This window comes from Bacillus rossius, chromosome 1 (assembly GCF_032445375.1).
Source record: "Bacillus rossius redtenbacheri isolate Brsri chromosome 1, Brsri_v3, whole genome shotgun sequence".
NCBI lineage: Eukaryota > Metazoa > Arthropoda > Insecta > Phasmatodea > Bacillidae > Bacillus > Bacillus rossius.
The window spans coordinates 278,725,019-278,752,186 of NC_086330.1; the positions used below are offsets into that span (position 1 = coordinate 278,725,019).

Here is a 27,168-nt window from a genome sequence, read left to right on the forward strand (position 1 = left end):
TAAAGTTTGATGGTCCTTTATACTCAAGACTCCGAACACTTTACATGGGGCTGCCACGTTTCTGCCTGTGACTATTTCTAGATGGGTCGAAACCCGGTTCCGCGCACTGTTCTGGTTAAGAAAATTACAGGACGTCCCGCATGTGATGACTATTACTCCCACGGTAAGGAATATAATGCTTATGACCCGCACGTGATAAGATGCCTGTCTGACTGTACTCCGCACTGGCCAGCAAGAAATGAAAAAACACAGAACCTATGACTGCGAATGACCAGTTTGCAAAAATGAATCGCGACTCGCCCGAATTGAAAACAGAACACACGTGTGCGAAATAATAAAATGTAAACTCGCGACCGTAACAGCAAATCGACAAGCTCCACTGCAAAGTTGAGAAAACGTCTCAGCGCGGCAAAAGTCTAAAACCTGTGCTAATACCGCGCCCGCTTTTCTCACCGTCCCGGAGCGGCGTCACCAACACGTCCGATGCCTCTCGTGCCGGGTCCACGACTCCCTCTCGCTAGCGCCGAGCGATGACACTCGCGTGACCGCTGTCTGCCGAGTCCTGGCGACTACTAACTCCCACTCCCCTGCCTGGCGTGCAGGAGCGCCCGCGTCTCCCCCCCTCCGCGAGCCCGCGGAACACGCTGATTGGTCACAGGCGGAAGCCGCGGCCTTGGCGCCCGGTGAACAATTAAAACTTATACAAATACAAAACTTTCAATACAAAATTAATTAAAATAAAATATAAGCAAAATTATGTACAAAAACGTAAAACAAAAATATATTTACAATAAATAATATGTCAAATCCTATAAAGAAAACAAACGTCGCACGTCATCGTCACTTGCGTCGCACAACACACACTAGAGATGGCGCTGGCGAGGCATAACGGCCTGAAGGAGCCGGGGAGACACTTGGGTCGACGTCATAAGTACATGCAGTGACTCGTGATTCATACATTATAAGCAAATATTAGAGGTGTAAAAGTAACGAAAAAAAGCATACCTGTATGTATTCGTTACTATAACAATTAGTACCCGTTACTATCGTATTGTTACGTGACTTTTTACTTATAATACCGCATAACATGCTATGTTATGTTACAGCAACGAATCGATTCGTATTGCGTACGCTTACAGTATGACGTCGTGTAAATAATAATAAATTGAATATAAACAATTAACAATATTTGATAATTAACAGTATTCTCGTATTGTTTTGTGAGTACAATGCGCAATGCTGCCGAAAAGTGACATCTGGTTACATTTTCAAGTAAAAACTAATGATAAGGCAAAAGCAATTTGCAATTATTGCTGTAAAGAAATATTGCGTGGTGGGAAATCTGCTAGGACATTCAATACAGCAAATTTATGGAATCACTTATCCCTGCATCATCAAAAAGAAGTTGGTGGTTCTGACAAATGTGATTCTCTCTCTATACCTTCAACAAGTTTTTGCCAGTTGACTGAATATTGCTTTATCTGGCCTTGAAAAACAATTTAATTTTTTAAGACCTTGAATTTAGCGAGCTTATTTGTAGGCCATTATTATATTTTTTATTAGCTTTAATTTAATGTGAATTTACAATATCTTACAATTAATAAAAATAATGTACATTCACATAAGTATGTTTTATTGATATTTAAAATTTCCCATTATTGTCTCTAACAATACTCCAGAACCACAATTTTATAGAATCAGTGTTAGAAATGAGATAGGCCTATTATCGGAATATCGGGTATCGGGTATCGGATCGGTAAATTTGGAAATATCGGTATCTGGTTTTTGGATATCGGGCCATCACTACTTTCTATGTTTAAATTAATTTTTCTTGCACACTGTCAATAGATAGATATTGTGTAAAATATTTAAGTACAGTACTAAAGATGATAACTTGAGAACATGTTTACACTAGGGATGGGCCAATAAAATTCTCAAATACCATTGAATCCTCAGTATTCGTAGAATTCAATAGTCAAAGAAAATTATTTGAAGAAAAATATTAGAGGAAATAAACAAAATTAAAAAAAATTCAACCTTTGAAGTTTACAAGTTTTTCTTCATACCCATCCTGTTACCATTCACCCCAAAATATTACACTTTTAATAATTACAGTATATATGATTCTGGAAGCTTAGTTCACAAATAAAATATTTAAAGGATTAAATGTTACAAAACCATGTATAATATTTTTCATTTCTTATACATTATTTTATTTTGGAATTTTGAGACCTAGATTAGGATTCAAAGGTATATTTGAAGTACTCTTTGGGATACATATTCGAGATTCGGATTAGAGAAAATTGGGATTTGACACATCTTTAGTTTATTCTTATTCCACTATTTATCATAATTAAATATCCTGTTCTGTCTGTTTTTCAGCACAACATATTCAATATCATTTGATAAACCTTTTGACTTCATTTGTAGCATTTATGATATGTGAAAGAATATACCAAAATATGCTACTCTTAGATTGTTGGTCAAGAAAATAGGTATCTTAGAATATCTTATCATATGCAAAAAATGTAATGACTGCAAATAAATATATTTATTTACCATTGAAGTTAAACAAAAATTATTGGGAATAGTGGAATTAATGTGTGGTGGCGATATCAGGTGCTATCGGAAAGGGGTTTGGTTTGGTTGGTTGCTTTTGGTAAAAAAAAAAAGGGGGGGGGGGGGAGGGGGTGGTCAAGATGAGTTCTTGCCCTGGGTGGAAATTAGTAGGGATGTGCGAATCCTTGATTTTCAATTCGGTTCTAATCAGATTCGAATCCCTGGCAATATTTGAGATATGAATCTGATTTTAAACATGAAGCACAGAATAATTAAAAATAACTGATTAATTTAAAAAATGTGTGTTCTCTTTTTTTCTAACTGTAACTACTGGCAATTATTTCTTACACTGATTATGTAAACTTAATTAATAATAAACACTCTAAACAATGAAAACCAAAACATGAAGCAAGTTTCAAATATTCCTTACTTGGCCTACCTAATTCAATTGGTTTTCACAAGTTTTTTGTTACATGAATGCTTAATGACAGCTCATTTATAGATAGACCTATATTGATATGTTTTGGTGCAGTTTGAAGTACATAATTAACTGTATATCATATTCATTTATGTTACAACTTAGTTGTAGCGGTAATGTAAGCAAGCTAAAGCAGTATTTTTTAAATAAAAATAATGCAATATTCTATGATTACTGTAACTGACTGCAAATCAAGCAAAATATGTTGGGTTACTTTTATTTATAAATCTAATTTTATTATCAATAATATGGTTCACAATAATAAATATATAGGCTAGTACAACATGCTTACAACTATTTATATAAGAATAAAAAAAAGGTTGGTAACTTGTAGGTACTAGGTATGTAATTGTTTTTAGTTTCTATTTGCTATACGACTATATTCATAATTAGAGTTTAAGCTCTCGAAATCTCGAAACTTTTTAAATGTCACTGTGTTAATTATTTAATTTACGTTTCTTTCTTTGATACATCATATCATAAATACATACGTAATAGTAGCCTAATTGATTTTTCACTGCTAGTATTTTTGAGCCTATTAAATAAATTTATAACATTTGTGAATATCCGTGATACTGTTCGAATCCATGTATGTACAAAGATGATAGTGCTGGATTCGAATTGTACCAGAAAATATTGGTTACCCACACATCCCTAGAAATTAGTCTAGGTACATCCCTGGTAATTGGCTGACTTTTTCTCCTAAGCTGAAATTTCTGCTCATAAATTATATTATTGACAAGATATAGAATTAATTTTCTTGCTTTTTTTTTTTCTTCTATGGGCATCACATTTGAGATTTAGATTTTGAAAAAGTGGATTAGAATTTTCACTAGTTAAATAGGTACTAAAGGAATTTAAAAAATTACTATTACACTTTATATATTTTATAACCTTTGTTTTAAAATCTTCCAAGCTCCTGTTTTATTTTGTAGGGACCCTATTATTTACATTTTTGTTATTGTAGCAAGTATTTAAGGGATCTTTGACTTGGAATTTGTTTTAGGCCTGGACTTAGAACTTCATCTATGACGACTGATACAAACTAAAAAATTTGTCCTCGCATCGCCCGATAATTTTACAATGTAATCTCATTGCAGCATCCTTTGTAGTAAAAAAACTGTTCATTACAAAGACATTAATTACTTTATTTTATTCTTATTACAATGCAGTATTGCAATTTAATGAAAACCATAAAGTTTATTAATTATCATACTAATAAATATAATCAATCAACATTTACTCCAAAATTACTAGCTAATTAATATTTTAGTTGCAAACAAATTGGGTCCAGTTTTTGGCCCAAGTTGATACAAAATTACAACAAATAAATACATTTGAATGACATCACAGCTGAAAACACAAAAATTTGCTTACACATCATAATGCTTAAAAATGGAAGTGACAAAAATATTCCTTGAACTACAAAAAATATTTTTTTCTGCTTTTTCTTTTATATCAAAAGTATTATTGTGAATGGGGAATAAAGATAGAAAATGAAAAGATAATCAAGTCTTCAAAAGGAAAGCATCTCATAGGCAAAACGTTCCTACAAATATTAAGTGGATGGTAGGTCACCAACTACATTTTTCCGTTGTCTACTCAAAAATTTGCATCTATACAAATTAACTACCATTAACATAGATTAACTTTGGCTGAAAACGAGTTGTTTCCAACCTTTAAGAACAATTGCTTTATAGTTTTATACAATACAAAGACATTTTCTTTACAATAAATAAGTACCATAACATTTTTTTCAACAAAGCACTAACTACACAGAGTAACATTAATATTTATAAAGCATGCTGCATACACGTATTCTCTTATAAGAATGTAATATGTAAATGTATGTATGCGTGATACCATTAACACAGACACTAAAAGTGGCAGTACCTAAAAACAAGGTGCAAAAGTTAAAAAATTTCCTGTTCAATCATATGACAACAGTGTGACAAAATTCGTGAACGCTATTTGGATCGGGTTGTTTCAAATTATGGTTGAACTAGTACACTGATAATTCATATAAATGTTTAAGAGTTTTGTGTACTAAAGTTACCCGTGAAATCTTTTAAATGTGTTCAAGCAGTGATTTTTATGGCTGAACATTCAATTTATATTCAAATGTATTTCTCTTAAAAATGTTGATTACAAAATAATTGTAAATAGTAATGGTGTTCATGTGTGTGCTGCAAATATGACAAAAAAAAACATTTTACATATAATCATTATTTTTTTGTCCCTCACCTAAAACTAAAACTATATGCTCACAAAATGCAATATTTTGCTGTCACACTGCATACTATTCCAGCACAAGTTTTAAAATTTTAGAATTTATCATAAGATTGCAAACATAGAGATTTTTGCATTTCATTTAGTCCTGAAACTTTTGAGGTCTGTAACACTGTTATCGCACATATTATATGTATCTCAATGGTATTTCCTCTTCTCAAAAATATCTTTATATGTTTCATACTTACAACTTAGAAGAAATTATTTAGCATTTATCTGAAAATTTCATGAAATGAAAACTTTTCCTGCTGGAGCAACATTTTATGTGCCGGGTAAATGTCTCTGTCACAATGTACTGTCTAAAGGTACGATTCCTAAGGCGCGACTCACGCGATGCTAGCCGCGCGGCAGAGCGTCACGAGCTTCTGCGCATGCGCAGCATGATGCAGCTTGGCCGCGCGCGGCTGCGCAGCGCGACGCGACCCGACTGGTGGCGGGACCAGTCCAGTCGCTTCCGTCGCGCGCCGCGGACCGAGCTGCTCATCATACACATGGCATTTTCAAGTACAGAAGACGTAGTGCTTGCTGAGTTAGTTAGCCAGCATCCATGCTTGCATGATTTAAAGCATTCACAGTATCAGCATCAAAATGTACGGGAAAATGTGTGGGCTAAAATAGGAAAACGAATGGGAAGAACAAGTAAGTAGCTTATATTAAAGTATTATACTTATATATTTTACTGCTAAGTTTATATATATTCATATACAATTACGCATTAATTCACGTGTAACATGTAATGAATTTTTTTGTTTACATTTAACAATTTATACTAATGAAAAACATCAGTTTTCCTTGCTGAACTGTATTGCCATTTTACACGGCCTTGTGGACTGTTGAAGTACATCTTAAAATTAACTCTCACCACAAATCCCTCTAAATTTCCGAATCCACCAGGTTTAACCAATGGCATCATGCTGTCCACAAGGGCAGGCACTGAAGGATCGTATTTGTAGTAGCATCGACTGTCATTTTCTAGGTAGGCATCGCGAAGTAAATTATGCAAACAGCAAGCTGTCATAATAATTGCATTGACAGTTTCATGATGAATGGCAATAGGCGTGTAAAATACTCTAAAAACCTGACTTAACAATGCAAAGCTATTTTATGAAACTCTCCTTGCTCGGGAAAGCCTGTAATAAGGACTGCTTTGGGTCTTCTTCTCGCGCCTCAGGTTTTGTGTACGGTTTCATCATGTAATCACTCAAACGAAATGCCTCATCGCCTACGAGTACATAAGGAGTAACAATGTCCGAGCCGGGCAAACGTCGTGCAGGTGGGAAAAAGCCGTCACTTCTGATACATCTTCCCAGTGCTGATTTCTCAAGAACCCCACTATCACCTTCCTTACCATAAGAACCAATGTCAACAACAACAAACTTGTAGTTGGCGTCTACAACAGCAAGTAAAACCACTGAAAAGTAATCCTTGTAGTTATAAAATACAGACCCACTTTTAGCGGGGCATTTGACTCGAATGTGTTTCCCATCAATGGCTGTTACACAGTTAGGAAAATTCCACAGATTCTGGAACTCTGCTGCTTTTTCAAGAAGGACTTCTTTGGTAGGGTTTGGCATCAATATCGGAGGAAGTTTCCTCGATAACGCATTCAGCGTTTTTTTTCACAATGCGGCTTATGTAGCTTTCTGTAATGCGAAATGCAAACGAGAACGATCTGAAGGACTCTCCAGTGGACATAAACCTGAAATACAATACGATATATTAATACAGAGTATCTTTGTCTAAGCAATTACATATTACACTCTGTAAATTCAAATATGTTTTTATTGATTCCAGGTGATATGTGTAAGAAAAGGTGGAAGATCATGAAAGATACGTAAAACAGGTGCAAGAAGGAAAGCAAAATAGGGACAGGGTCAGCAGCAAATGCCAAACGTACAAAGTGGCCTCTTGCTGATGCTCTATCATTCCTAGATGCAGTACGTTATGAAGGACAGTAAGTACTATTTCCCTCTCTTCAGTTGTAAGATTACTTGGAACATCTATACCTAGTATTTGTTGTATCTCTTCAGGTGTGTATTTTTTAGCCATTTATGAATCCTTAGACACAAAGGTGTAAGCAATACATTTTAGATAGGATTTAGAATAGTCATTATTTTATTAGGCCATAAAATATAAAAAAGAATATATTTACCTTTCTCGTAAAAAGAAACGTATCACTTGATAACCAAACAATTACATTCTTACAATATTACAAAACCTAATAAAAGATAAAACATTAAACAATTATTCAATGCATGATTTACCAAGGTGGGTATTTCGATTACCCCAGCACCAAAAAAAAAGTGACATGTTCCTGATAAATAAAGCTTATTGGTGCTAACACTTTTATATTGTTTGAAATGTTAGAAACAAATAGAAAAATTCACAGCTTTAGGAAAAAATCACTATCGTTTTTATTGCAAATAAAACATAAACGATACAACTAATGTACGTCCTTTCATCAAACTTTAATATATTGTTGCGCAAGAAATATATGTATATGTATATTTGTAATGTTATGTAACGTATATACATAAATGTTTCAGGACCATTACCAACATCTCACAGAATGTTGAATCATTTCAAGACATCTCGCAGACTATTGAATCCTTTCAAGACATCTCACAGGATATTGAATCCGTCTCCAAAGTATCACAGAATGCCCAGAGAAACCAAGACTATCTAAATTGTTCTTCTCGTACAGCAAGCCATGAGGAAAACGACACAACTAACGAAAACGGACATGAAACACACCCAGTGCCTATGAAGAGATTCTTGGAAACCCTACCACGTAGTCCGATATATATAGAAGCATCTCAAGATCATTTGCAAGTAACTGAGACAATATAAAATATTTCAGAGGCTAACAAACCTACTTCTAGTACATCTGGATTCGGCGTGAAGAAACGCAAGCATTCAGTGGAACAAACAAATCAAAAGGTATTGAATATACTTAAAAAAAATATCTAATGAACTAGAGGAGATCCTGAAAGCTCTTAATCGAAGTAAAATAACGGAACGTGAAGATGATGCAACTAATGTGTTCTTCAGAAGTATGGCGCTAACAGTGAAACAGCTACCACCCTCTCTATGCGCACAAGCTAAGATGCGCATCTGCAGTGTTGTGTCAGATTTAGAAATAAGAGCACTGGAGATGGCACAGCACACAAACATGTCTCCTTTAGGAGCTCCTGGACGATCTTCATCCACTTTGTCGGACACTTCATGTCCTAGTCATTCGGCGAGTGATTACTATGATGATGTTACAAATAGTGGCGAAACACACCAATCACAGTCATTGTTACAAGGTTCCTTCCAATACAACAATCCTTTTGTCAGTGAAAAAAACGAAACGTATATGTTAAATATGTCATAACATACAAAACTGATCAATTCGTGTCATCTCCACAGTTGTATTGACAGTGTGCTTTGTCTTTATATTTCTCTCATACTACTTTATGCAAGATAATTGTACTTTAAGCAATTTTATTCGCTCTACTTAATATGGCAATTGAAAGTTACAATTCCTTATACTAATATTTATTTTAAAAATTAAATTTTATAACTAAGGTTAATATTGACGTGAGTGGTTATGTTATATTTAATTTATAATTAAGTTCAACAGTTTACCTTAATGTTATGGCCAGTTTCTCTGCAGGTGTTATTGGTTCTCGTACTTTGTTGCACGACTTACATTTGACGTCATCTTCCACTAGTCCCAAAATAAAATGAACTGCCTTACATTTAAACGGAAAAACTCCCGAAATTTTGCGTTGTCTTTCATTGTCTGTTAATAAGGATTGTGTAGAATCCCTCTTCTCGTCTTGCTTTAAACATCACATGTGCATCAATGTTTTTGATGTTGTGACTCAGTAACAGCGTCATCAGTTCTTCATTTTCTTCTTCATCCAGCAGTAACCATTTAACAACGTTACATTCATCCATTGCTACAACAACTGGAACTGCACTGTGGTCGCGCCGCATTAAGTATAGTTTTCAGCCGCTTCTTAGGAATGGGGCAGCCTCACGAGCCGCGCGACGATAACCGCGCGGCTAGAGTCGCGCCTTAGGAATCGTACCTTAAGGAGTAACACATCTCACAAAGGAATTACAAATACAAGCAATTTACACATAACCACAAAAACATGCTGTTTCTGCACCTCTGGGTTTATCAGCAAAACATATTCTAAAGCCATGGTAACACTGAAATTTAAATATATTTAGCTCAGCAAGTGGTTACATAAATTCTAAACGTGCTCCAATCAGGGTTATTTATAGATTATAGATGTAAGTGGGAAAATTTTTGCATTATTTTTCTTTAATATAGTTTTCTTTTCCAATAAAAAGATTTATATAATTTAAGATAGGTTGATACAAGATAGTATGTAGTACTATTACACACTTTTTATACCAATATATACAATTATATTACCACAGAGCAGGTAAAAACTTATAACTTAAAAAGTACCTATAGAACTGTAGAGTATGCCCATACGTATTGTACATTTTGTTTTTCTTTACTACATAATAGCTAACTTTTTTTTTTCTTTAGTTATGTTTGTATAAAACGGTTGATAAAATTTGTTTGTGTGAAAGTATAACTCAAAAAATTTTCCCAAAAATAATTTACAGAAAACGAACATTTCTAGTTATTTCTCATTCAAACTGAAAAGTTTTCATAATTATGAATCTCCTATGCTTACTTGTGATTGTTTGGTTGGTTTGATGTCAACAAACCATGGCTAAAAAGATGGCCAATCACATATCATGCATAGTAGAAATATCAACAGCTAAAAAAATGTACAAACTGATTTTTTTGTGTTGTATGGCTAGGGGCATTTATTTTTCTCGAAACAATCTGAGGAGTTGTTAGACTACAATAAGGTATGCGTGCACCAACAGTCTCTTTGTTGTAATCTGCGACCATCCTCAAGAGCAGCCATTGCCACCTTTTACCTGACCAGTCAGGACACATTTGCTTACACACAAACTTTCTGCTATTCGTGTGCCCACATTAGACATGTACCTGAGAGAAACTCAACCATTCACGAAACACAGACGATGCTACAATGTTTTAACACACAGCTACATAGTTTCAAAATCTTTTCGTGAAAAATATATGCCCGTATGTATGCCATAGCTTTCAGAATGCAAATAAAGACCCATCCTATCGAACAGAGAACATAAACAAGAACATTACAGTTCGAGCTGTATAATTGACCCCTGTGGAACCTGACCAGCATTTTTTTTCTTTTAAATCATGAAATTTTTTTAAATATGATTACCTAAACATATTTACCTACCCTAGTTGAGCAGTGTTGTGTATGTAATCAAGCTCTGGGAAGAAAATTTTAAGGACAACGAATTGCACAGGGAATACACATTCACATCATAATCTGTACACTTTTATCAGGTAAAATTTATGAAAACAATCCATCAGCTGAACTGGTGAGATTCTCAAAGCTACTGCATTAAAGACAGTCCACACCTTTCTAGGAGACCATGTTAAAGTAACCATTTAACCATCAAAATTTTATATTTTAAGTGAAGCATATTCTTTGGCACAAAATAATAAAGGGGATATTAAGGGGAAAAGTTTTTCTTCTTTCACACAATGCACCCTTAAATAAATTTTCTTATAAGGAATGTCAGTGTCTGTGATAAATACCCTTCATACTTGCTTGGTGCCAAATTTATACTCAGTTCTAAGATTTTACGTAATATTGTTATTTTTCAGTTTAGAAAATAGGGTGCACCTTACAATCAATGGCATCTTACATTAACCGAATTTATCAACTTGTTAAGACACATCAAGTTATCATGTTTTTGAGATCTGAGAATTAAGTGTGACTTATAATGATAAATATTGCTTGCATTTTAGCGAAAACACCAACTGTTTTAAGTAAACATAGAGACTATTATAAATAATTCAATAACTCAAAATGTAGCACAAAAAAAAAGGTGGCTAAAGAACTGTCAATGTAGAATAAAATGTTGATAACTACAGGTGCACTGTATAAGCAAGATTCCTACTTATTTCAGGAAGACACAGTGCACTTCACACATCAAAGAACAACTTATTTGTTGTTGAACAGCCAAATTAATGCAAGGTTGACCAGTACAGCCTGAGCAGCTGTGTAAAGATAATGAACAATTTATTAGAACTGAAGTGCATATTATATTTGTAGGTGAATTTTTCATTACGAGACATAAAGTATCAAAAAGACATGTGTCGTAGAATTGATGACATCTCAGATTCAAGTAAATATTTTGACTAATAGTTTCTCCTACCCCTTTGAAAACACTGTTTTCATTCTTGAAAATTTTTTCCTTCAAAACCTTGAGTTTAGTTGACTACAGACAGGAGCTGCCTATCCAATGGAAGTCCGACTATCCAATTTAACAAGGAAGATCCAACATTATAACCTCTCCACACACTTATAATAAACACGTTTTTAGTTTTTAATCCCATAATTTCAAAACATAAATAGTTTTTACAGTAAAACTATTAAAAACTTTTCCAAGGTACTTAGAAATTCAGATAGGGAAAACTGGCCTACAGATTGATTAAGTGCTATTAAATATCTCTCTGCTAAATTAAATACTGTCTATTCCCCTGTCTGTTCAGGAATTAAAAACAAGTATGAAAATATGCTTGTAAAACTTTTTCCACAAGACTACTTCACAATTTTTTGCTAGGTACGGTGTGATGGAAAATCATTCAAAGATTTTAAATCAGTCTGGTCGCGATCTTACAAAGTGATTAGGAGACCTTGAGTGGCACTGTCCACCTTCTTCTCCTGCTCCGCCCGCTTCATGTACTTCCATGTGTTGAAGTCGCTGAGGACTCGCCGGCCGTATGCCGTGTGCAGCTCCCGGAAAGTGACCTTGGTGCGCGGGACGTTCTCCGCTGCCCCCGAGTCTGCACGCCCCGGAGCCGAGCGCACGCTGTGTGACCGGTATGGCTGGTGGTGGTGCGCCCCCGAGTCCGTGCGGTTGAACGGGTTGTGCCGCTGGCGGGGAGGGGGCCTGGGCGATTCGCATGGCCGGCCTCCCGGGGCCTCCGTGCCGACGTCGTCTGCGCACCTCAAGGCCGCTGCCTGGTTATTGGCGTTCACGGTCTCGCACTCTGAAACCACATGCAATGCTCTAACTTCCACCACTAACTGCTTCTAATATTGACTTTAGTAATACATAGAGTTAAGGTTTATTCTTCAATCCCATGTTGATAACTTCATATTATTTCCATCTTCTGACCTAAACACTGTCCCAGACTATACACAATACTTCTCTAAAAAAAGATTGGTTGCTTCAAGAAAAAAACAATTTACTTTAAAATGGTACCAAAATATCTAACAAAACAAAGTTTATTACTGATATTTACATCCTGTAGTTACATACAAACTCATGGTACAATCCAAGGTCTCTGTTCTTGTAACGATGACAAAAAACCAATAAATTTTAAAGTCTTGTTGCAGGCCTACACCAACAACTACAGTCGACAAATTCACAATAAAAGGTCCAAAAATGTTTATAAAATGGCACTACCCAGATCGCAACCTCAAAATTTGCTCCTCAACTACATATTATATTATTTTTTGAGCCATCGCCCGACCGCGACCTTTCGGTACCACGACCACACGACTGACCTCCTTCCTGAGGAAGGACAAAGGGAGCTCATACGATGTTATTTCCACCCAGTTACCAAAATACACCGAAAAATATCCGCCAATACTGGCCCATGGCAACAGCACTTCAACTAAATCCTGAGTCTCTCCCACACTCTCTGAACACCATATCTCTTTAATTATTACATAGATGGCAAACTATAGCACAGTTCGTTTTCAAACAAATAGCCATGGCAACTGATACAAAATAAATGTGTGTAATCACAACTTAAATGAGTAAGAAAATTAAGTAAATATATCTCCAAATTAATTTTCCATAATAAAGTAAACAAACCATCAGAAATATTACAAATGTTAATTTTAATAAAAAAAATATGCTCATAAAACATGTTGCAACTGCCAGAATACCTCTCAAAAGAATAAACAATATTTATCTGCATAATGATAGAAAACCTAACCAAGTATTAGTTCTGATTATAAAAACATAATAAATCTTGAACAAAGTACTATTTACATAGTGGGAAGGACAGTCACCTGGGTTGTTACAACTTGTACACTGCAATAACAAAAGTACCCTTAAACAAATTACATTTTAAACATGGAACACTCAACACAAACAATACACTATGATTTATTAATCAAAATAAAACTTGCCTTATTCCAACACTATTTTAATTAAGATTAAAACATATAATGGCTGGACTGAAAAATTTTATGGACCCAACCTTAAAACAAATGTTCTGTTCTATAGCAAATTTATAGTGTATATGATAACATTTTAATTAAAATAAAATATGTACATTTAAGTTCTCAGGGACATTCAACAAAGCAGGAAAACTATATACGTATCGAACCAATGTACCAGTCCACGACTAAAACAAATATTTTACAAGTTCCTGTAATAAAATTACTTATTTTATCTTGTAAATACTTATTATTAATGGTTCATTAATTAATCATTTACCTATCAGATAAGCACAGAACTGAGTTAGATAACATTTACGTAGTATACGAAAACGTATTAGTGTCTAGGTTTTGTCTAGGACTCAACATACCTACATAGACATCATGGTGCTGGACATCAACCACAGGCTACTTGCACCGAATTTAAGTACACTTATTATTTCTAATACAGGATACCTTGTGGTATGTAATTAGTAATTACCAACCTCTATCACTGAGGTTTAAATGGCTTTAAAACTATGCACCAATAGGCTTAGCTAAAACATTTACACTTAGATAAGCATCTGGCGTTAGTTAAGTCATTTTCTCTTAATCTCCACCACCTTCTTGAGTTAGCTTAGCCAAACATTCATAACACAACAATATTTTACTTAAGTCCAGACAGTTCAGAACTGCGTGCCCTCTTAGCACAGCCAATGAGGAACCTAACAGCACTCAAATTAAAAGTGATTACAATAAATTATTTTACAAGTCAAAAACCACAAACACATTAAATTTTTAGATAATCTATAATAAATTAAAAGTGTTCATAAATTATGTCTTTATGCCAAGGTTCAAACAGTCAACAGAATCTCATTTCATAACATGTAGATATGTAATCCAAAGAAGTTTTATGGTAAGAGCATACCAGCTTCCTGAGAAATAATATGATTTTTTTACAATCTTACATTGAAATCAGAAACAAAATTTTTAATTAAACTCATGAATGCTAGGCTAGTGATTAAGTTATTATATATCATTAGAGTAATACCAAAACATTTAGTCATAATTCATTTTAGATATGACCAACCATAACTGCAAAGGATGGGGGATATAAAAAGTTATGATTTTTTGCAACATCAGTATACAGTAGAATCCCGTTATAGCGAGCACGGTAATAGCGAGAGCACGGCTATAACAAGGTCTTTTTGAGGAATTTACGGCGTGATCGCGTGATGCACGCCTTGGTTATTTGTCTGCTTTATCTCCACCCCTTGTGGCCCCCAGGCCACATTTATGATATTAATTTTTTTTGCTGTTATTGATTTTACGAATTATTCCCATTTTAAAGAATTCTTTTAAATTTTGTAAAATCTTAGTTACTGTATTTTTTGGTTGATTATTTAATTATTGTGATTATTTCCTTTTATAGTTATATTTTGGTTTGGTTTCGTTCTAGTTTTATTGCTATTCAATATATATATCAATTGTGTTTCAATGGCCGGCTACTGGGAGCGCGAGTTCGATTCACCGATGACGTCATGAGCGCCCGAGTGCCGGCGGTGCCGAGGTGAACTGTGGGCCGCGGGACTGTTGGTTTTGGAGTCGCCGAGACCGGACGTGTGGAGGGCCCACGTCGCGAGGCAAGCTTAACTGCTTTTTGACTCTGCACCGTCCAGCCCTTGACGGGGCCTGCTGAGATGGGGCCTTGCCTTGCCCGGAGGCGTGTTCAGCGGCGATATATTCAAGATTTACGCTAAGGTAAAGAGGCGACACGTAGTATTCGATGTAGCGGTTGTGGATGAAGAATATATTATTCAAAAGAAGCATACCTTTGCAAGTCGAACTTATTTACGAAGCACGTATTACAGTGGAAGCTTACTGATTAGACCCTCCCATTTGTTAAAATGGGTCAAGCCACTTTGCTTGACTTTGATTAATGTTGAGTGCATCAAATCTTTTGTAGGAATTCACGTCATTACCTCAAGAGATTTATAATTTAAATTTGGTTTTCCTGCGTGTTTTGCCCTCGGAACTAAAACATTTTCAGTGAAGGCCCAGACTATGTGACATTTTTCATGGCACATTTGACTGAACTATATAAATGCATTTTCTGAAGGTCACGGTTAACAGCTGTTCGATTCTAAGAAACAAGACGTGCAAGTATTGATGGACGAGCGCGAGTATAAATCCGGCTCCCAGTAGGACTTTTTTTTGAACTTTCATAATTAATCCTTTTTTTTTATATAGTATTTTTTATGGTATTAGTATTATCTGATTTTTATGATAGTTTCATATTTATATTATATAATATCCAAGTACGTTGAGGTAAACGCCATGTATGATTGTTTAATATTTTTGTTTATGAATCCTACGAAAGATGTTGCCGATATTAAAATTTTGGATAGCCTTAATCTGCGTTGTGTTTTTAATGAGCCAAAGTCTTGCTGTGTATGTTTGTCATTATTCTCCCTTTCATAGGTCGACCGCCTGGGTGCAACGTTTGGAGCGCAATACCTATTTCAGATTTTGCCTTTTTTTTGTCTTGTTTAGGGATGGGGCGACCGAATCCAATATCCGCCGAATCCTAGGGATTCGAAGGTTCGGCGGGTCTGATATAGGATTCGTCAAAGGATTCGGTTTTTACTATTTACGGGAAAAAAAATACAGTAAAACTCGCTTACGAGGTCCTGCATGGTAGGTTTTTCCGTATAAAGCGTTTAAATTGCCCGAGGTCTCGTCATTTACGCCATTAAATGTGTGATATAATGTCGTTAAAATGTTTTCTGAAACTTCTTGTCTCAAATAATGGCACACGTAAATATGAAGAAAAGACAAATGAACAACAGCATACGAAGAAATATGGATGATGTACCATAACTACAGTACAAACCCAATAGTTATTTTAAGATAATTACCATAAAAATAACTGAAGATTCTTTGTAGAATACCATAATTACTACAGAAGCATGATAGCTACCATATTTGCACTATAGTTACAGTAACAACTGAGATGTATATTTACCGTGATAGTAATGTATTATTTATTTATGACATATTAAATTAAAGAACATTTTTAAAAAAAAAAGGATGTTAAACTTTGATATGTACGTTTGGCACATGTTGCTAAGAAATAATGCGATCTGAAAGAATGCAGTACTACTACGAAAAGTGAAAATGGTACTCGTGGATTTTTAGGTTATGGCAGTCTCTTTTGTTTTTCAGTAATATCGGTCGAAAATTAACGAGCGTACTGTATCGGAAGTCGGCAGAAATGCCGATTCAACTAAATATTGGCAAAATCGGCTTCTTCAATACAGCTCTACATTTAATGACATGAGTAAACATATTTCAGACTTCAGGATATTGAAAAAGACTTTAATTTCCATGTAGGTTTATTGTGTGTATGTTTTTTTTGCAAGTGTAAATTGAATGATGTAAAATGTTTTTATTTTTATTACTTTCAATTGATTAAACTTTAATGACCAGTTACAGATATTTATGACACTAATTTTGAGGTTAAGCAATTTTACTAAAGCATTCCAGCCAAGCAGGTTGCCAGCGAGAGACGCTTCTCTTTTGCTGGAAACACTATCTCCAATCGTAGAGCTAATTTAACTCCTGAACGTGCAGAACAAATTATTGTTCTGAATGATAGATTAAAGAACAGAATTTAATACTCTGTGACAATCTCTCTCAGAATTATTGTGCTGAAAAGTGGAAATGTTGAAACAATGTGAATGTACTTTTCAAACAACATGATTTTTGGTGCTAAGTTTGTTGAAGCTCAGTAAGGACTCCAGAAAAATTGACAAGGGTGAAATTTTTCCAAAGATATGTTACATTTACACAAACATATACTTGGTTATGTTAGTTGGATGATATCAGTTACTAATGAACCAATGGAAACAGGTAAGATTCAATGAAAAAAAATGTTATTTTTTTTCTAGCAGTGCAAAATGTAAACACACTCTGTAAATAGTTACCCAAAATTAATAAGCCCACTACATTTTAATACTTTATTCAAACATAATATTAAGTTTAAGATAAAAATAATTTCCCAAAAGTGTAACTGTACCACAAAAGCTCGAGCTCGGCTCGAAGTAAAATTCTTAGGCTCGCAGACCTCTAGCTTATTTATAGAAAAAATCCTAACCGCTAATCTGTACTAAAACTGAAATTTCTCAAGAAAAAATTTTTGTCTTTATATACACTTATACCAGAAATGTACCAATCTACATGTGATAAAGTCAAGGGACTTTTAGTGCAAGCAGAATACATCTCACTTACATTAGATATGTGGACATCATCTATTAAAAGATTCGGGTTTGGGTTCGAGATTCGGCAATTCCAGTCGAGGATTCGAGTTAGGATTCGGATTCGAGGAAATCAGGATTTGCCCCATCCCTAGTCTTGTTAGTTACCCAGGGTGAGTCGGGGACGGAACCCCCCTTCCAATTTGATCGGAAGGCGGGTTTCACCCTCTCGCTCGCCACTAGACATCTTGCTGTTGACGCCTGTCACATTCTTCAGCCTTGCAGTCGCCACCTAAGTGCGTGGCTTTAAAAATAGAATCCCATCCTTTCTTTCTTTTATCAAACTTCCGTTAGTTATCTGTGCCTGTGACTTCACAGTCACAGCATCACTGGCTGGCTTCAAGGCCAAGGTATGCTCGAGTCGAATAAACCAAGCCTTTGAATATACATATACTTACGCATTTCTTATTATATAGAAAAAAGACAAATCTATTTTTTCCCGCCATTAAACTTAACAATGTGGACTTTTTTTTAAATATAAATGCTCTTAATTAATTTGTTGGGACATTTTCATTAACGAATAATAACATTGTTTATAACTATGTTAGGCCAAGAAAGTCAGAGCCGTCTTTATACTTGTTAATTGGATTGCGTTAATAATACACAAATATTTATAAACTTGTTTGGAATTATTTCAGTTGTGACACATTTACAAACACATCACGTTATTTATTTTACTATCTGACAAATAGTAGGCACTACCGTATTTATTTCCGAATCGCTAGGACAGTTTTCTTGTAACTTTTGTTTCGGTCAGTTGTTGGAGTATCTGTCAGGGAAGGGGGTGGTGATGGTTTGAGTTTAATCCCAAATTTATTTTCTAAAAAAGTTTACAGGTTTCTTGAAATGAAAAAAGTATAGTTTTCCAGCGACTATTTCGTTTGAGGCATACGTGCGGTGCAGCACTCCTGCTTTTTGTAAGGAATTAAATCGTCGTGCTACACTAGCGCCGCCTGTTAGCATCATCCCGAACCAACATGGCCACCAGCAGAGCTGCGTCGCGTCGGCCGCGGCCAAGTCGAGTAATCGATTGCGGACTGAGATGCTATACTTACGTGGCGTGGTAGGGTATTCTGGTTATTTTGACGCAATCGGTGATCACATCCGTACTTGTGGGGTATCGTTTTAAAGAGAATTCACACGTCTGCTCACAGAAATTAAGATTTCGTTAATATAACCTGTTATTTTCCAATTATACAGGTTTAAACACAATTTTTATGCTATATTCTGTTAATTTTTATTTTTTTGGGGGGCCAAAATTTGTCCAATTCGGTTATAGCAAGGATCAAACCCGGAACCGTGACACCTCGCTATAACGAGACTCTAGTGTACTTATAAATTTTTTCAGTTTATTATGTGCATAGTATGATATATCAATATTGCAGTTAGCATTGCTAACAGTCCCACATTTTTCTTTGGACATTTGAAAATTGTTACCCTTACTTTCTTAAGATGTGAATGTCCTAAGCGTTGCCACAGGCCAAGACACAGCCTAGTGTTCATTCAAAGTCATAACAATTCTAAGTTATGACTTTTCTAAGCTGTGACGGTACAAGACTTCACTATACGCTGAGGCAGGGCCTGCCAATGTTACTAAGTATTGATGGCTCTAAGCTAGGAATGGTCTAAGTTATATTATGGCTGCTCTAAGCTGTGAATTTCTGCACGTCATGATGAGCTAATACAAGGCCTACCAACCATCCATCTCGTCCAGCTGCCGCTGCAGCTCGGCGACCATGAGCTTCATGTAGTCGTAGGAGGCACACGCAAGGGTCTTCATCCACTGCTCCATGCTCTCCTGGGACTCTGCCCCCAGCACGTAGCTACGGTTGCCTGTCCCGTGGAACACCACCTTGAACCCGAACTGCTCCTCATCCTCGGCAAGCTCTGCAAGAAAGGGCAGACATCGACACGGCACATAGTAGCACGGCTTCGCTCCTGCACTGCTTTCGCTGTAACTGTTTTAAAATATTTAATCTGGACTTAAGAGTCAACTTAACCCACTATATTGAATACTATTACGAGACCGGCCAGTCAGCCAAAGACCCCACCTCCTCCTGGACACAGGTAATGCTCGTCCACCCCTCTCCCTTTACAACTACAAGGACCTTCCATAAGCAGCTGATTTCTGACAACCACACCCCTTCCTGTGGAGTCTGGGCTCCTCTCTGTCTCTCTGGAGGGTTCGGCAGGTTTTCCAGAGCCCCGTCATGTGAAGTAGCGTAACTAGGATGCCATTGTTCTAGCAGCTTCGACTGTTAAGTCAGGTGACTGTGAAGCAACACTTTGGAAGGCTACGAGACCTTTCCATGGCGGGACCCAGAGGTATAAAAGGTAGACCAACCTGTGAGCTGCAGTAAAGTGAAAAGGATGAATGAGCCTTCGTAAACGATAACAGGCCTTGAGTGACTGGCTTTGCGTGCGAAGATCGGAGTATCCAGGGCGGTGTTGCGGCACGGTGGACGAGCGAGCAGTGCGAAGCAGTGTGTTGGGACCGAGTTGCGTGGCAAGAACTAAAAGTAGAGAAAGCCACTATCGAGCTGAGATCCAGTGGAGGAAGTAAAAAGTGGACTTATTAAAGTGGGATTAGTTTATGGACAGTTATTCAGAGTGTTTTGTTTGTAAATAGTGAAATAATTAGTTAATACATAAAACCCTAGTTAATTATTTGTGCTATCCTATCCAGACCTGAAAGTCCCACTTGTACCATTGTGTATAGTAAGGACCTATTCCAGCATTTTCCTGGACCCTATTCCACAAAACTACAAGACTAATAAATTACAAGTTACAAGTACAAATAAATATGGTGTAATATTATTGTGTTCCACAAAGAAGGTAGATTGCACTAATAATTTACAAAGTGGAATCAGTCATCTTGTTTATTGTGTTGATGAACAATGACATCACAAGAGGTTAAGATGTTAATATTACAAAACATTGAATGCCGGAAAGCTACATTGTTTGGTAGTTTCTGTGATACACTAAATAAGGCAGATAAAGCCAAGGCTTGGGAAGAAGTGTTTGAAGTTGCGTGTTCGGTAATTCCTTTACTTGTGGCAAGAAATGGACATATTTGAGGGATGTTTTTTGGCCGAATATGAAGAAGAATACAATGGTAGGTTTCAATAATTTCCTATTGTAATGTGAAACATATTTTGGAGAAACAATAATGCATGCTGAAAGTTAAATGGTACCATACTCAGTTTTTATGCAATAAAATTTGTGGTTATGTATGTACATGTTAGACATATTGCAACAGTTTGTTTCACCATTTGTAAATTCTTGCCCGACGAGTTTTATAGAATGTTTCATATCAATATTTAGTTTTATCAAAAGGTATATTATATTTTTTTTTGAGCTGAAAGTGGACAATGCCAGGAAAACTGGCACAGGGGGAGGCAAGCAAGCGAAGTTAACAGACATTGACAAGAAAGTCCTCTATATCATTGGGAAAGAGTCGCCTGTCGTGTCGTCCTTAAATGTCACCGAGACGTTTGAAGAAGAGAGGGAATGTGAGGAGAAGCAGCCTGTGAACAATAGTATTTCTGCATCCCACAACATAGAAATGTTGAATGGTATGGGTAAGTGGACATATAGTAATGGTATTTAAGGAGGAATATTAAATGTTTTCTTGTATTTTTTATTTTTAGAGCTCTAACATTTGTTGGATATTTTATTAAAATCTTCTCTTTGACAAAGCATAGTTTATTTTTTGACAAATGGCTTGAAATAAAGAGTATAGGATTCACATAGATATGTTGCCTTATGACGAAATGTTGTAATAAATAACTTTATTATGTATTTGTTTTGTGTAGAGCCACACATGAACACTCCACAACTGAAACCTCTACTTTCAAAGAAAATGATAATGACAGGAACTTCAAGCGAGGAACTTTCTGACCTTAAGAAGATGAAAATGCAGCTGCAGGTTGAGCATCTCAAGCTAATGAACAGAAAATTGGCATTAGAAATAATTAATATGGAAAATAGTTTAGGACTATCATCAGAAGATTAAAATGTCTTAAAATACTACCCAAACAAAGATAGCTGCAAACAGAGTGTTATCATTTGAGATTCTGAAAACATTGTTGTCAGTGAGTCAAATGAAGTACATATAGAACGATTGTAAATGAGTTTAATTCATAACAATTAGCATTGACAAAATATGAACTTAAATATGCCTATTTATTCAGTTTTGTTTGCAGTTATTCATCTGTTACATGACATGTGGGTCATTCCATGTCAAATCAACACACCCATTTTACCTCACCATCTCAGGTTTTGATGAAATTTTGCACAGATGTGACCTCCGTACAGAATAACAAAAATATCAAATTTTAGAATGATATATCCATCCATTTTGAAAATATTGCTTTGTAAATTTTCGAAAAAACACTCAAAAACCACACGACAGGCATATTTTAAAATTACCATAACTCTTCTCCAAATCAAGTTAGAAAGGTGAGACAGGTGTCATTTTGCAGCAATTGGTATGGCCTTTCATGTGAAATGTAACACAATAATGTCTAGAAAAAAAAATAATTTTCAAAATAATTTTTAAAATTTAAATTTAAAATTTTGGAAAAAGTGCATTTTTAATTTTTTTCAAAAAATTCTATAAATTTTTTTGTACAAATATTAAATTGTCTACAAAGTTTCAAAGTGGAGAGTTAATGGGTTCATAGTAAAATTAATTGAAAACAAAGGCCCTTTTTGTCAAACCTCAGGTTAAATGTTGGCAGCAAAGGAAAGCATAACAGAATACAGTAAAATCTTGTTGTAAAATACACAAAAAAAAATAAGATAATTATATTCTGTACACTGAAAGTATCTTAAACTGAACAATTTTTTAATTAAATTTTACAGGGAATTTAATTTAAAATAAGAAATACTTTATGCTGAAGTACAATATATGCAAGATTCCCCTGCACAATAATTTAAAATGAGAAATAAATTGAAGAAAGGAAATTAGCACCCACATGTTTGATTGCAATTTTCAATTACAGTACTTGAAAAATTCCTCATTGGTTTTTAAAGTGTCATTTTCAGATAGCACATAAATTCTTCCAGTTGGTGTCACAGGATTTACTGTACATAACACATCTGTGAGAGGAATCCATAATACATCTGGTTTCCCTGAATAAGAAAAGGATGGTGATGGTCCAGGGAGAAATGTTACTTTCACTTCATCAATTTCTTAGTTTTTCTCCATAACATAAGCTAGCCACCAGTTCTTGTCATATACAACTGCAGTTTAGCCCTTTACGTCTCCTATTTGCGGTTTGTCTAGTGATCTTGTAACAGTTACTTGTGATGAATGTGTAGCTCCAGAAAATATTTTCACAGTAATTTTTGATGTGCTTGAGTCAACAGGTATAAATGCATGATATTGTTGAGTTCCTTGGATGGTAATTGCCTGATTGAAACAATCTTTTAAACATATTTCTGACTCTATGTAATCCTCTTGTGTAGTGAAAGTGAAATTAATACCAGAAATATTTTCTACTGCCCATTCATAAAGCTGGAAAGGGGTCAAGATCTGGTTTTCGTAGGGCCGTTGCAAGCTAGCTTTATCTGCTAATTTTTTAACCGTACCTCCAACTCCATCGCAAGGCCCTTTACCGTGAGCTGTGGCTGAAAAATGCCATTCAGCTGATATGTTGAAGTCTTGCTTGTGAAAACACAAATTGATGAAATTTTTCTCTTTTTTATATTGGGCAGCAGACCCATCTGAAAAGTAAAAGAACTTATAAGGAACGTTTTTCAATTTTGTATTCAAAAAATCAACCAAATTTCTTTGAAATGTGTAAACAGCAACTGTATTGTGCTCTAGGCAGTCAGAAATTACAACGTAGTTAAAATGTTCAATTCTTTTTTCTCCTTTATAATATATCACAAACGGGTGAACTGTGGCATGTCCCTTAGTCCAGTGGTAAGTCTGGGCTTCATCTTGTACAACCATACTGTAGTTTTCTGAAAAGTCGAGTGTGATGGCAAATTCAGATTCTTTAAAATTTTCCTTTAAGTGATTCATGAAAGAGGTCTGTTGTTTTGCAATAAAGTCGTGGCGGACTAAGAGTGACAGCTTGTCACAGAGTAAATCTATGAAATCTGCTCATGATTTCTGCATTGTCTCTAAATTGCAACGGTCAACTGAAATCCACTGCCGAAATGTGATCTTTCGTATCAGGTGCTCTTCAAATGATTTCTCAAGGACGGTCCGTATTGCTGCAGTACCAGGACAATATGTACAATGTCCAATATTGCAATCTATTGTTGGTGGATTGCATACCATTTTTGGTAGGCAATGTTTGTAGGTTTTGAATTCTCCATTTGTTAAATCACATAATCTTGCATTTTCAATCATCAATTTGACATTTTGATGGATTGTACATACACACACTGCATGTGTCCCACTAGAACCCGCTAAAATAAAATGCTTTGGATGAACCTCCACAAATTTTGAAAAACCTATTTTAATATTTGGAAATTTCGCCTTGAATAAAACCTCTTTCAGATTGCACAAAACAAGTCTTTTTGATATTTTTGATTTATTTTTATTAGGTTCAGTGACTGTTATGCAGTCTTTAACACCAGGCATCGCTCTACTGACTTCATCATTTTCATAAAATAAATGGACAGCTTCAACTACATCTTCTGAGAGGTGTTTGCCTGGTTTGGGGTTAGGACTTTCTAACATTCCTTTTTCAGCCAAGAGTTTTTTTATTGTCGTACCATGTAGTTTGGCTCATCAAACTCTCACATTATTTTTCTAACTCCCCAATTTGGTGGTAAAAAGGTTAATATAATTAACTTCTTGCTCCTACTAGTAGAACTCAAGAAATTGGCTTTGAGGTTTTGCAAAACTGATTCCTCTAAATCTTCACCATCATCCTCAGAGAAATTACCTGGCAACTCAAAAAGTTTCCTTTTGATTGTGGAGTCAATTGTTTAAATTTTTCTGGTTGCATAACTTTTTGATTTGAATTTTTTCCTTCTAATAGGAGATTCTCCTAGCCCTTGTAGTGAAATATTTAATGAACCAATCACCTCTGAGGATGCAGAAAAACTGGGATCTTTATCAGAATCTGAAATTGATTCGTTATGCTGGTGAGTAGAAGAAGAAGCAGCAGCAGTTTGTAATGTTGTAATTTCTATTTTACAGCTATCACAAATTTTTGCTCCCTTTGACAATCCAGAAAACAAACTGCACATCCAACTAGTAACATTCCTTAATTTTCTTTTTTCCCTAATGTTGTGATTTCTATTTTTTAATGGATTAAAACACTGTAACTTCAAAAATGATTCACTGAGGGCCTTTTCTTACCGTAAACTGCCCACCTTTTCATAGGGTTTCAGTCACTATCATGATGAACACATTGCCTTTTTAAAAATAAATATCAACATTCTCAATTCAGAATGCATAAACTCCACTAATAATATAAATAAAATGGTCACTTTTATATAGGCGTAGCACTGAGACTTGTACTAACAACTTTGATACTACATCAGAACAATACAGACTCCTAGCATAAACTAGCTGAAACCACTACTGTACAGTACTCTGAAAGAGCTAGGGGGGAATCCCAGGGCAAAGCAAGGGTATCACAGAGCTAAGGAAATCCCAAGGCAATGCAAGGAGAATCCCAAAGTAAGGGGAATCCCAAAGCTAGGGAAATCCCAAAGCAAATTGAGGGGAATCCCCAGTAGCTGGATGCTTGTCTGAACCTAATCTTTGAAATCCTGTATCAGAGACAAGCAAAGTGTATCACTAGAATTAATTACAATTGTGTTATTAGTGATTTTTAATCAATTTTATGTGTTTATACTTTTAACATAACTTATTATAATTATAAAAATGATTAAATATCATAATTGAGTAAAGTAAAGTATAAATATGGTTACAATTACCAATTCATTTTACTATGAACCCATTAACTCTCCACTTTGAAACTTTGTAGACAATTTAATATTTGTACAAAAATTTTTATAGAATTTTTTGAAAAACATGAAAAATGCACTTTTTCCAAAATTTTAAATTCAAATTTTAAAAATTAATTTTAAAATAATTTTTTTTCTAGACATTAGTGTGTTACATATCACATGAAAGGCCATACCAAATGCTGCAAAATGACACCTGTCTCACCTTTCTAACTTAATTTGGAGAAGAGTTATGGTAATTTTTAAAATATGCCTGTCGTGCATTTTTGAGCATTTTTTCAAAAATTTACAAAACAATATTTTCAAAACGGATGGATATATCATTTTAAAATTTGATATTTTTGTTAGTCTGTATGGAAGTAACATCTGTTCAAAATTTCATCAAAATCTGAGAGATGGTGAGGTAAAAATTTTATTATAAGTGTGTTGATTTGACATGGAATGACCCATGTACATGTGCCATCGATTAAATTAATATTGTGTGTTCTTAATACTGGCTATGTGGTTTCACTGGAAGTGATTGATAAGTTGCTCTCGTCTTTGAATGCCTGCTACATTATCCACTTCATAGTTCCTATCTTCAATAACATCTTCATCCACATTGACTTCATCTTCTACTGTAGGTTCTCTGCCGTCTTTGAAAGCAAAGTTATGTAAACTCACACAGCACTTAAATATGTTACCTGCAAATTCAGGTTGCACTCGCAAATGGTTCAAGCATGGGAACTTCTCTTTTAGAATGCAGATACCTTGTTCAACAAATGTCCAGATTTTTTATAAGCACGGTTAAACTTTCTCACTCTTTCTTCATCCAGTCTTGTTAACATTGGAGTGATTAGCCATTCCTTCAATGCAAATCCAGAATCTGCAAGTAGTACCGACTGTGTAATCGAATGCCAGCCTTCGTCCATTCTACGACACAGGGTACTTTTCCGAAGCACTCTTGCGTCGTGAACACTCCCTGGCCACCTGGCACTTGCATAGTAAAACTTTCTATTAGGTCCACATACAACCATACAATTTAATGAATGCTTACCATGTCGATCCACGTACTGCTCTTCATGTTCATGAGGGGCATCTATGTTAATCAATGTCCCGTCAAGAAGGCCAATCACTTGTGGAATCCCAGCTATGTTATAGAATCTCTGAACTACTGACACAATATCTTCAGGCCAGTTGACAATGTTTTGGAACATTACAGCATTGACTGCTCCCACACCAGCTTTAACAGTACGGCAAATGGTTGATTTTGACACACCATGCATTTCTGTTAGACGACCATGGTACTGCCCTC

At 35.4% G+C, this 27,168-nt stretch overlaps 1 protein-coding gene across 4 annotated transcripts in view; it reads right to left on the reverse strand.

Moving 5' to 3' along the window:
- The window catches only part of LOC134527631 (sesquipedalian-1), a 40,181-nt gene continuing 13,013 nt past the window's right edge, over positions 1 to 27,168 (reverse strand). For all 4 annotated transcript variants that reach the window (XM_063360485.1, XM_063360486.1, XM_063360483.1 and 1 more), the window contains exons 3-4: positions 19,632 to 19,820; positions 1 to 12,455 (exon numbers count right to left, since the gene is read on the reverse strand). In XM_063360485.1, coding sequence (XP_063216555.1) covers positions 12,079 to 12,455; positions 19,632 to 19,820 — 566 coding nt within the window. In that variant the 3' untranslated portion in view covers positions 1 to 12,078. The remainder of the gene's footprint in view (positions 12,456 to 19,631; positions 19,821 to 27,168) is intronic.